Raw genomic sequence first — 12,757 nt, 5'->3', positions numbered from 1 at the left:
ATGCATTATTAAGATGAATTTTTGATGAGAGATGTACATGTACAAACTTTTCTTCAGTCTCTGTTGTATCCATATTATCTTCCAAACGAGATTTGCACTCTTTAATACTGAGGGAACTGTAGTGTTTCTCATTTATATATCATTTCCCAAATTAGCAAATTTACACTCTTTTTTCCCAATTGCATGGGCCCAGGGCCCCTTCCCTAGTACGGAAATCGATGGTTGACCAGGTTGTTTTAACAGCAGAGCCCAGTTTCATGAGAAAAATCACAAATTGAGAATTATCTTAAATCCTTTATCAACTGAAAATTTGACTAATCAGAACACTTCAATTCAAAGTTTTGAGGTATGCTCAGTTTAACTTTTTTAAAGATTAAGCAAAGAGATGCTTGATTTCTAAACGTCAGCATTCCAAGTTTAAGTCTGATCCTTTTTCTGGTCTTACAAATAAGAGTCACAACTTTTTGGTTCTGATTTTGGAAAAATATATACATTTGTATGCTAGCTTAGGTTCATGAAATGGTAAAGATGCTAGTCTGACCATTAACTGTAAAAAAAGTGTTCCACACTCATTTGCTACTCTCGGATGTCCCACACTTATTTGCTACTCTTGGATGTTCCACACTCATGTGCTACTCTCGGATGTCCCACACTTATTTGCTGCTCTCGGATGTCCCACACTTATTTGCTACTCTCGGATGTCCCACACTTATTTGCTACTCTCAGATGTCCCACACTTATTTGCTATTCTTAGATGTCCCACTGGCACATTAATTTTCTATTTACATACACCAAATATGTATTATTTTTATTCATCATCGATCCTTTGTTCAAAGTTATAGTGATTATTTGTTGTCTTAACAACCTGTTTTAAAAATTCCTGTTTTGTTTATTATTTTTTTGGTGTATGTGTCAATTTGCAGTCACCTTTGACCCTGTAATTTACTTGTGCATGTGACTTCTTTATTGTTTTATTTAATTACGAATCAATAAAATGTACAATAACACCATCTGCATTAGCAAGTGTAACATTTTTTTCTGACTAATTTCGGTGCCATGGGCACAGTCATCAGGGTACAGAGATAAATTATTTTTGTGCATAGGCCACATCAAGTTAATTTGTAGATTCTCATCCACCAGCAGCTAAAAAAATGGGGCAGGTAGGAGGATTTTATTTTTTACTTTTTCCAAGATTTGTAAAATGTTATTACCACTGACGAATTCGTTGAAGAACTCCTTGAAACGTGTACTTTCGGTTATGTTTGTGCCGTACCAAGGCATTATTTCTTTAATTCCCCTTATAATGCAACTAACAAAGAAAACCGTCCTGAGATTTGCCGAAAAATATCAAGATATTCTGTAAACATACACTACGATAATTGGTTTTCGACCGTAAGTCTATTGTATTGTGTATAAGTAGAGTTGTGGCGGATACGGACATAAAAGAAATCCACAAATTTGAACTACTGTAAAAAAAATAGGAAAAAAAAGGGGGGGGGTTCCTTTTGAGTAGGGGTGGGTGGGTGGGGATGAGAATCTACAAATTAACTTGATGTGGCCTTAGGTATAAACTCTAGTACAACTATTGCAACATTACTATTATAAGTCCATAGAGATCTTTACAATGAAAGTATTTCTTAAAATAGAAATTATAAATAAAATAGGAAAATGCTAGTATAAATTAGTAAAACATGTATATAAAGTTGAATTATTGTTTATAATACTGCCCATCTGAAAATGTGTGGTGCACTGTTAATTGGCGGTCCCTAAGTTCTTTTGGTAATTGGTCCAAGCAAATTCTGGAGCATGATGAATTACCTCTTGTGATTTCTGATTCTGTGTCCATCATACAGTGTTCATATTCATTCACTCTTAATTGTTCTGTGCGGATATTTGAAATTTGTGATAAGGAAATAACAACAAATAGCAATACAACGAAGAATGATAATAGGTAATCAAACAGTACAGTGGACAGTCTCACAGAGTAATAGATACTTAAGTAGCAACAAACCAATGGTAATTTGACTGTTAAAGCTTTATAAACAGCTCCTGAAATAGGGAGTCATTTTTTCTGAAAACAACCGTAGTATATATGTAATCTTAATCTCATCAAAATATAGAAATAGTTTTAATTTACAACTAGTAACATAATAACTTAGTATTTTATGTTTGTCAGGTAATATTGTACATTGTCATTGAATATTTGTTAATTTACTATTTCTACAAACACCTGATATTTGTGTTGAACACATGATTTGAGGCATTGTTTGATAATAGGAGGACTGGAATAAAGACTTCATTTTCTTACTAATGGCTGTGACCACTTACTTAACCACCTGCGGTCTTCTGAAGTTTACAATAGGAGTGATGTAATGCTATTGATTTATTGCTCCTTAATTGATGAGTCAGAAAATATGATTTTTGTTTTGATACTTTGAAAGTTTGTCAGTTTTATTAGCTCACCTGGCCAAAGGCCTTATGAGCTATTGCCACCACTTGGCATCCGTTGTTGTCATCATCCGTCGTCGTTAACAATTATACAAAACTCTTCTCCTCTGAAACTACTTGACGGTTATTAGAACCAAACTTGGTATCAATGTTCCTTTGGGTGTCGTGCATAGAAGTGATGTGGGGATTTTTGATTCGTTGAAAAACATGGACGCCGTTACTAAAAATAGAACATAGTGGTCAGACAGTAGTTTTTCACAAATATCTCCAAAATTGTTAGGTTTTGCTAAATTCTGACTGGGTCAAAGTATTTAGCATAATGAGATCTATTTCTTGTCAAATTCCCTTTTTACTCTGTTGGAGTTATTGCCGTTTTTCAACGATTTTTGCTATTTTGAATGTTATTTCTTTTCAAAAATCTTCTCCTCTGATACAACATAACCATTGAAACTAAACTTGGTGTGAATGTTCTTTGGGGTAGCCTGCATAGAACTGTTGTGGGGATTTTTTATTTGTTGAAAAAGATGGCCGTTGTTTCCAAAAATAGAACATAGGGGTCAGACAGCACATTTTTGCTTATGTCTCGGTAACGGTTAGGTTTAACTAAACTCTGACACTGGTAAAAGTGCTTAGCATGATGAGATCTATATCTTGTCAAATTTTGGTTTTAATCCGTCAAGTCATATTGGAATTATCACCTTTTTTCAACGATTTTTGCTATTTTGAATGTTATTTCTTTTCAAAAATCTTCTCCTCTGATACAACATAACCAATTGAAACTAAACTTGGTGTGAATGTTCTTTGGGGTAGCCTGCATAGAGCTGTTGTGAGGATTTTTGATTTGTCAAAAAAGATGGCCGTTGTTTCCAAAAATAGAACATAGGGGTCAGACAGTAGTTTTTCGCATATATCTCTTAAACCTTTGGGTTTAGGCAAATCACCCTTATTATTAGGACTACAAAAGTCTTCAGGGATAAAAGTTGTCAGATGACTCCTTGTAAAAGTTATTGCATTTGAAAGAGGAAAAATGACTTTTTTTTAACAGTTTTCAGTCAATATCTTGAAAACTATGATAGATTGAAGAAACTTTTAATTGTTGAAATGATCCTTATGATAAGCTCTACCAAAGACTTCTTGAGTCAAAATTGTTGGACAACTTATTGTTAAATTTATTGCCTTTGAAGGCAAAATTCAACCAGCTGGGCGATTCAGGCTCCTGGGAGCCTCTTTTCAATTAAGACTATTTGAATTTCATCACTAGAACCTCATTTAACAGTAATATGTTGAGAGTATTATTTAGACATCTGAACTATTTACTAGTAGTCTAACATGCCCGCAGAAAAGTCTATAATTTAAATATTTTTGTAGCCATCATTCTCAACGAACAGATACCATACTTCAAAAAATAGATTAAATATTTTTAGGGCTAAGGGTCTATTTGTAAAATGTGAAAATAAAGGCTACGAAATATAATCTTTTCTTTAAACTTTCATCTAGCAGTCTGTCTTGATCTGTTATTGATTTTTCACAGCCACTTTACTTTATATTAACTTGATTTTACTGGTTAATTGAGAAGCTAGTACATATTTTTGCAATTACAAGTTGCATGAAAATGGTTCTACTTTAACACAATGTTTAACCTTACTTGAAGCCCATACAAATTTCTTTATAGACCACAAAGGCCCTATTGAAATATTTTTTTACTGAAATAGTATATTAATTTTCTAGGTTGCTATTGGTGAATTTTCTTTGCTTCTGTTACATGTAAATAACAAGTTACACTGGCATTATTGTTTGTGTTTTGGATGAAATGAATTATTTTATATGATGAGAAATAATTCTCACTGATACAATGATTCTTGCTTATATGATAACTAGCAGAATCAGGGATTCATTTTTTATTTTGCAATTGCAGTTACAAAATCAGGAAATATTTATGTTAAATGCAAATTTGCAATTACAATTACCATATTTTAAAACTATAAAACACACAGCAGTTTCTCGTAATTTTTTTTAAAAATCTACATTGCTAACACAACAGATCAGCAAGAACCATTGAGCCTTCTGAAAACCAAAAATGTTATTACTTAATGCCTGCATTCCAAAAGTATTTAACCTGCACATATTTTCTACAAATTTCACACATAACTAGGCTCTATAGATTGTGAATCTCTTTATAGTACCTATGCTAAAATTCACAAAATTCAACATTTTTGGCCAAGTGGCACTGCGGTAGCAGTGGCAAGCAGGCGGGGAAAATATTTTCATAACACATTTCTCAGCAACTAAAAATCACAGTCACAAGATATTTGCTACACAACTTCAGCATTGGGTCCCATATTTCAAGTCTGTCACACTTTTACTTCCTGTTTACAGCAACCTGGCCGTTTCGGTCTTCAACCCATTTTTATAAAATACAGTTGAAAATGCTGATAGCTTGAAGAAGGATAAATTGGTCTAGAATTCAATTCATTCTATTATGATTATAGCAAGAAGACATGTCAGTTCAGCTAGAAGCATTAGATATTTTAGGAGATTTACTTAGCAGATTTGGAGGTAAGAAATAGTAATTTTTCTGGCCATTTTTGTGATATTCTACAAGATTATGAAAGGATCTGCTCCTTGGTATAAAACACTGTCACAGTGATCTTAGAGCATAGTATGACAATTAACATGTCTAAGCTGAATCCTGTCAGGGTTTTCCCTGATTTTTGCTTGAACTGGCCGAAAACAGCTATGAACAGGTCAAAAATTAAAAATGTTGCATTCAGTTGAAAAGAAAAAAAACTCAGTTTGAACAGGCCAAAAGTGTGCTTGAACCATTTCAATTTGGCCTTCAGTTGCTCCTTAGGGGAAAACCCTGCCAGTCTATATCAGTTTAAATGTACTGGTATTTTGAACCTTAGTAAACTGAACACTTATTGTTTAACTGAACCAATTGTAACAATTGGTGTAATAAAACCCAGAGAAATCCTTTTCCAACTAAAATTTCAAATGCTTATATCACAAAACGAGCACATTTTGTATTGTTTTAACATGAAAAATTTAAAAAGATTTCACAACCTTTGAAATTTGACATCTTTTTAATTTTTAAACCCTTGAGCAGCAAACATCCTTTAGTCCATATGTTTGCTTTTTTGTTATGGATTCATATTTAACACTTTCAATACTTACAGATACAACCCTTAATAATGAAAATGAAGGATGGTTTTATGTTTTTTCAGGATTGTTAATCAGTTTCCATCCTAGTATTATGCAGTCTCTGTTACCACAATTATCTAGTCCTAGGCTTGCTGTCAGAAAGAGGGCTATTATAGCATTAGGTTTGTATATGTCTAAAAGTCACAGGCCAAAATTAAAAAAATTATATATTTGTTTGCTGTTTGCTTACGTACTTTTAATGAGCACCTGTGCGGGTGTTTCTAGAAAAGCAGAGGACGCTTACCGTACTGGTGCACCTGGTCCATGCTCAATAATTCAGTACTTGACCATAAACTCGTACCTGTATGGTATACTGTCTTTCAAAAAGACAGACCTGAACTTTTATACAGAAGATACACATTGCTTCCAGTTTTTAGTGGAGTCCGAGTAGCTCATTTGCTTTTGTTACATTGTATGTATGATTTTAGTTACTTTATGATCTTCGTTGTGTATGTCTGTTTTCCATGTCTGGTCTTTGTCCATGGATTGCATTCTTTTGATTACCGCTATAAACTTGGTTCCCTTGATTACTCTTTAAAAGAGATCCTTCAAAAAAAGTAATTTGTTAAAAAAAAAAAAAAAAAAATTCTACCCTAGATTTGTATGTCAGGTAGTAATAAATAGTAGGGTTTTAGTGATTATAATAGGTTTTAGGTGTCTATCCCCCAATGTTATGTCCATCCTTCTCATGTTCTGAAGTCAGAGTAGTGCACTTCAAACAAACATATTATTCTGTTTGGCCATGCTCCATTTTGAAGATCAGTAAATTAATCACCTGTGATGTTAAATTAATTTCTATTGTCTTGTTTTGGTATGGCATAAATAAGAGGGTAACATCTTGTAATCAATTTTAAATGCCAATGTCCACATCTTGTTCTTTCTATTAATAGCTTTAAATCCATCTTTGATATTTGCTATACATAAAATATCATACTGTTTTTCTTTTACCCTACCGGTGCACCTGGTCCATGCTCCCAGTTTTTAGTGGAGTCTGAGTTGCTCATTTACTTTTGTTACTTTGTATGTATTATTTTAGTTACTTTATGTTCTTTGTTGTGTTTGTCTGTATTCCATGCCTAGTCTTTGTTCCTGGATTACATTCTTTTGATACTCTTTACAGGTTATTTAGTGATGAGTTGTAACAACACTTTGTTTTTCGAGTTGATAGAATTCCTGTTATCAGAACTAACAAAGAATACATCAACCTCTACCACCAGGACATATATACAGTGTGTTGGAGCAATTAGGTTTGTATTCAGTATATCCTCACTCAATGAATTGTTGATATTATACACATACAGCCTGCAGTTGAGGATAGTATACTAGATTACCACATGAAAGAAGAATATTGCATGAGACAAAGTCGAGGGTGATATTCTTGAATGAGTGTGGTGATCTAGTGTACTATCCTCGACTGCAGGCAGTATGTTTTGTATTATACTGGATATCACCAAGTTTGTGATCTTTACTAGTTGTTGTGCCTTATTTGTGAAAATCACTGATTATTTCATCATTTACATTTTAACTTCCATTTTAACAAATTGTCATCTGATGTTTATGTTTGACCCAAAGTATGAAAGAGGTTCAGCAGAATAAAAGGATAAGAAAAATATCTGGCTGGAGCAGGTGGTATTCTGAATAGAAGGGTGGTATTCATGTTCAGGGTAGTATACTCAAATATACCACCCTGAACATGCTGAGGAAGGGTGTCTTACCAAATAATTCAGTATTAAATGGGGGGTTACCTAGCATGCAAGTTTGTGTTGTTGACATTTTAACTAATGTGCAGTCTGTAAAATCTGTGTCTTCAGTATTACTGACTCTTATATTATTCATACAATTTTACTGCCTGAGACTTGTCAAGAATGGTACCATACTTTGCTAAAAATGTTCATATCTTCTGACTATTAGAATAACAGGATAATCAGTTGGAAAGAGTGAATAATGAAAATGTAATGACTAGTGCCTAGATTTAACTTTTGCAATGAAGTTATTCCATGTTAAATGATCCAGCCTTCTTGGTATGAGTAATTATACCGTGGTTATTCACAATATCATTTTGAATATACTATTTATTATAAAATCTTATTTTATTTATATTTTCAACGTGTTTTTAATTTTGTAATTGGTGGATAGATATCCACGTTGTGATGTTTTTGAAGGAGAAAAGAAAGTTTGAGATAGAAAGTTACTGAATTTATTTCCCAGTGTGAATTATCAAAATTGTTTGCACTGGGAACATTAAATTAATCACTGCTGTCTATATGATAGATAGTGTACCACTCACTAGAGACTTGTTGTTTGTTCAGAAAAGTGATTGGTTTAAATTCAATTGTGACATCATCAGAACTAGTTGTTTTGCTTTATGATGTTACACACAAAGAACACAACTTTTTTGAAGCTACCAAAAATGTGATACATACAAAAAAATGTTAGTAAAACAGAATCTTTCAGATTTAATTGCACATCTTTGCAATATCATAAGTTAGATTTCATTATTTGAAATATTGTTTAATAGGGGTCTATACATGTACATTGTATATTGATTGCCTTCCTCCATTTTTTTGTATCTCCAGAAAAACACTATGATGGATGCTTTCTGTATTGATGGAATTGTTGAATATGTATATTTTTTGCTGTATATTTTTGAATCAATCCTTGTTTCTTTATAAGTTAAGTTGAGAGGTTTAAAGTTCAATGTAAACTGTAGTTATTGAAATGTTGGTTTTGTTATAGCCGACAAGCTGGACACAGATTTGGTGAGCACCTTGAGAAAATGGTACCACCTGTTATGAAGTATTGTCAAGAAGATGATGATGAGTTAAGGGAATACTGTCTCCAGGCTTTTGAATCATTTGTCAGGAGATGTCCAAAAGAAATATCTGCTTTTGTTCCAAATGTAAGTTTGTATTAACTATCTACAATACTGTATGGGTAGTAATTTTGGTGGGCATAAAATGAAACTTTGAAGCAGAAAGGTATGCAAAATTTTGATAATTATATTTTTGCTGATGATAAGTGATGCACTAAGAAATTAAGCCCTAAGTAAATATTTTGCTGAATTTATTTTGGAATTGTAAGACTGACCCCTAAGATATGCAAAAATTAATTAACACCCCACAAAAATTACATGCTACAGCCAAAATACAGGTATGAAGTTCTAAATAAAATTTCGTCTGAATATAGCTGAAATATTGCTGCTCGGATGTTAAACCCCAACAAACAAACTAAATAAAATTTGCTCTGCAGATAGGATTTTGCTTTGTCAGCAAAAGGAATTCTGCTTATATTGAATTATGATACTTTAATTCAAATTATGATATTACACTAAAATAATTTTTTTTTCCTTCAAGATTGTGAAGATTTGTTTAAAGTATATCTGCCATGACCCAAATTATAATTATGATGATGATGATGATGGTTATGGTGATGAAGCAATGGATGAAGATGAAGATGAAGATGAGTAAGTCTAAAAGAATAATTATGATGAGGCTTTTTTGTTGACTCCTTTTTAATTTGAAATTTCAGAAATATGCAGGAAATCAATATAAGGTGACTAGAAAAGTTTATTTGAATCACATGCACCTGTATATGTTGTTTTTATAACTTGGTATTTGTACTATTGGTTTGGTTATGTCTGAATTTGTTCTCTTTGTATTGAACTAAGGCAGTTCAGACACAGTTTGGGTCCAATTTTATAATTTGAATTCAGAACTGATAATCAAAATTTTGTTAATTGCTCAAGTATTTTTGGAATTTGAATTTGCTGTATGTAAAAACTCAGCAGCTGATTCTGTGATAAGTGACATATACATATAGATAAAATATCTTACTTTACATGCATAGTGTTATTTTCATTTCATCCAAGATTTGGTTGTGTAATCAAGGCATTTTATAGACATTTTGTAGTAATTATTCATTTTGATGCAACAAAATCAGTCAGGGACCAGAAATAAATATAAGATATGTCAGTTTTATGGATAAATAGTTCAACAGGAAAATATATGAATATATATTAGACGAGGATATGATTGGTAGAATACATTAACGGCTATAGTGAAATGTAACAAATGCACCAGTGAATAACCTAAATACAAAATAGTCACCAAAAGGTTGTCAGCAAGTTTAAACATACCTTATAGTAAGCTTTGGAAGGCCCAGATAACAAAAGTAAAATCTGTGGGAACAGACAATGAAATTTTGGTCTATTTATAGGGATGGTGATGAAGAATACAGTGATGATGACGATATGAGTTGGAAAGTTAGACGAGCTGCGGCTAAATGTTTGGATGCCATTATAGCCACCAGACATGAAATGTTAATGGAGTTCTACAAAACAGTTTCACCATCACTTATTGCTAGATTTAAAGGTAAAGTCTATTTACTTGAATACTGTTGTTATACTTCAATAAAATAAGCCCCATGCAGGTCCAGGTGTCAAAAGAATAGGCCTGCAGCAGCGCTAAGCTTGTCGTAAAAGGCGACTAAATAGTGCTCAGAACCATAGCCAAGGGCTAGGGCGCTCTGCCCACAGAGCAACTGGTTGTGTGCCCCAGGTGGTTAAATGGGGTACCCCTGGTGTGTTTCATGCTAGGGTTGTCAGGCTATAATACGGAAAACCTGACGGCAAACCATAGTGGTGCACAGTGTTGGGAAAGATGCCACGTTCCTTGCACGTTAAAGAACCCTACTGTGGTATTCTCCTGGAGTAGGAACCATAGGGCTCCGCCACAGGAGGCTAAATTGCCCGACCCCATCCACCCTCCCTATTTGCAGTGACAATCGACCTCATTATCCTTGTATCCCATCCCATTTTTCATTTCATCATCATCATTTCATGTTCATTTTACCATCCCTTTCATGTTTATCGCCTGAATATTGCTGCTTGGGCATTAAACCCCAACAATCAATCAATCAATCAATAAAATAAAGGTACTAGTTTACCTGCGTGTGGAAATTCAAGTTATGAATTGTCAAATTTTATCTTTTTTTTTCAAATCTTCTATATGTATCCAAAAAGTCACGTGTTGTCTCTTGTTTCAACCTTTTACTATGATAGATTCATTTTTTTTATGTCAGACTTGAAATAGCACAATCACCATGTCTGTATTTATTATTCAGAGAGGGAAGAGAATGTTAAAGCGGACATATTCCATGCCTACATCACATTACTGAGACAGACAAGGCCAACAGTATCATCTGATCCTGATGCCATGGAACAAGATGGAGGGTATGTCAATAATTTTGTGCATCTCTATTGTAGGACAGGTTATGTGTATTGCTGTCTGTCCTCACATTGATTAATTACTCAGAAACACTGAGATGGATTTGAAAAAAAAAATTAAACAATTTTGTGTTTGAACAAGGCAGTTGCTTATAAAATTCCAGTTTAATATTAGACTTATACATACACAATTATAGCTAGGATAGTGATGTGGTTTTTATTGAAGTTGTGAATGAAATCAAAGGTCATAATTAAAGCAGGACAAGTTATATAATTTTTTTGGCAATATTTCAATAGGATTGAGTTATTGCTCTTAGTATGTCACATTGTTGTAAGGTTTGCCTTTTCTTCTTGCTAGAATTAATCTTTATTTTTAGGCCAGTATCAATGCTGCAGACACAGGTACCAGACATTGTAAAGGCCATTCACAAACAGTTGAAAGAGAAGAGTGTGAAGACAAGACAAGGCTGCTTCAGTTTACTGACAGAACTTGTACTGGTCCTACCAGGAGCACTGACTGACCATCTACAGGCTCTGGTTCCTGGGATACAGTACTCTCTGGGGTAATCTGGGCATATGTCACTAAATAATCAGCAGCTTTATCTTTTTTTGTTGTTCTTACTGCCAGAAATTTTGTATCTCAGGGTACTGCAGTGATACTGAAATATTAGCAATTTACAATTAGTCTAATGTCAATAATCAGAATAATGCCAACTTTGAATGACTATGCAGAACATCACATTTCACCTTATCAGATTTACAGTGATAATTTTCTGTATTTACTTTAAAACTGCTTTTATTCTGTATATATTGCCTCATTTGGAAGTGTACTTTTCCCAAGGCCTTTGTTACTTATCAGATGTGAATGAGAGGTTTCACACATTTATTTAGCACAATTCTTTTATTGAAAGATACATTTAGATTTTTCACAAATTTGAATTTGAGCCTTTCTGAATTAAAACAAAATATAAAATCATAATAAAGGTTTTATAAGAAGAATAATTGATTTATGCAATGCAAAAACAGAAAAAAACAGAAAAAAAAATATGTATTGATAAAAGAATGTAAAAAATGCATGTACAACACACATAGGTGGTTTGGTTTGTAAAATGACTTTCTGTGGGTCAAAGTGTAATTGGTAGAGCTGAAGACCTTCACACAAAAATCATTTTTTATCATTGCAGGGACAAGAATTCCAGCTCCAACATGAAGATTGACACATTATCCTTCCTGAACTGTATCCTGTTGCATCATAGCCCTGTTGTATTCCATCCTCATGTTAAAGTCTTGGTACCAGTAAGTAATTAATCACTGGCTACAAAAACTGAAATAAACATTCTATTATCTAGGATTTTCATGCTATACTATTACTGGCATCTACCCTTGACCCGTATTAATTCGGATTGATTTCTGACAGCTGCATCGCTAATATTCTTTGATTACAATGAGTATACCTGTTTGTTTTGATAACTTCAATAAATGCTGAAATAAATAATTACAAGCCAGGGTTGTTTTTATAGTAGTAAGTAATTCAATTCTTGACAAGCCATGTGGATTGTTTTGATATGGCCATTTTCTCATTCATTGTTATTTTGGTACAACTAATTTTTGAAATAATTTTAGAAAGTTAAAGAGGTTTTTTCTTAAAGAAAAAGATATGCATAAATATAATTGCCATTACCAACTGAAGTATTGATTACTTTTGTCGCGAATTATGGTACGTTATTGAGTCGTGTTTCTATTACACCTTTGGGTCTTGGCTATAAAAATCAATACACAAAATGGATGATTAGGAAATACGAATAAAATCATTAAATGCTAGTTTTGTGGCTTTGAGATATGTTGTATTTCACTACCAATCAACATGCATAAATTTCAGGTATC

General features: G+C 33.1%; 1 protein-coding gene across 1 annotated transcript in view; it reads left to right on the top strand.

Moving 5' to 3' along the window:
* The window catches only part of LOC148598913 (cullin-associated NEDD8-dissociated protein 1-like), a 46,849-nt gene that overhangs the window by 17,210 nt on the left and 16,882 nt on the right, over positions 1 to 12,757 (top strand). Inside the window, exons 6-14 of the mRNA XM_088560064.1 lie at positions 4,938 to 5,004; positions 5,673 to 5,771; positions 6,770 to 6,896; positions 8,386 to 8,548; positions 9,003 to 9,112; positions 9,865 to 10,019; positions 10,771 to 10,879; positions 11,251 to 11,436; positions 12,058 to 12,169. Of these exons, the coding sequence (XP_088416190.1) occupies positions 4,938 to 5,004; positions 5,673 to 5,771; positions 6,770 to 6,896; positions 8,386 to 8,548; positions 9,003 to 9,112; positions 9,865 to 10,019; positions 10,771 to 10,879; positions 11,251 to 11,436; positions 12,058 to 12,169 (1,128 nt within the window). The remainder of the gene's footprint in view (positions 1 to 4,937; positions 5,005 to 5,672; positions 5,772 to 6,769; positions 6,897 to 8,385; positions 8,549 to 9,002; positions 9,113 to 9,864; positions 10,020 to 10,770; positions 10,880 to 11,250; positions 11,437 to 12,057; positions 12,170 to 12,757) is intronic.

The sequence above is a fragment of the Perna viridis genome, chromosome 14 (genome assembly GCF_037379345.1).
Source record: "Perna viridis isolate PV_CMFRI_1.1 ecotype Kerala chromosome 14, ASM3737934v1, whole genome shotgun sequence".
Lineage (NCBI taxonomy): Eukaryota > Metazoa > Mollusca > Bivalvia > Mytilida > Mytilidae > Perna > Perna viridis.
This window is presented reverse-complemented; position numbering and strand designations above follow the sequence as displayed.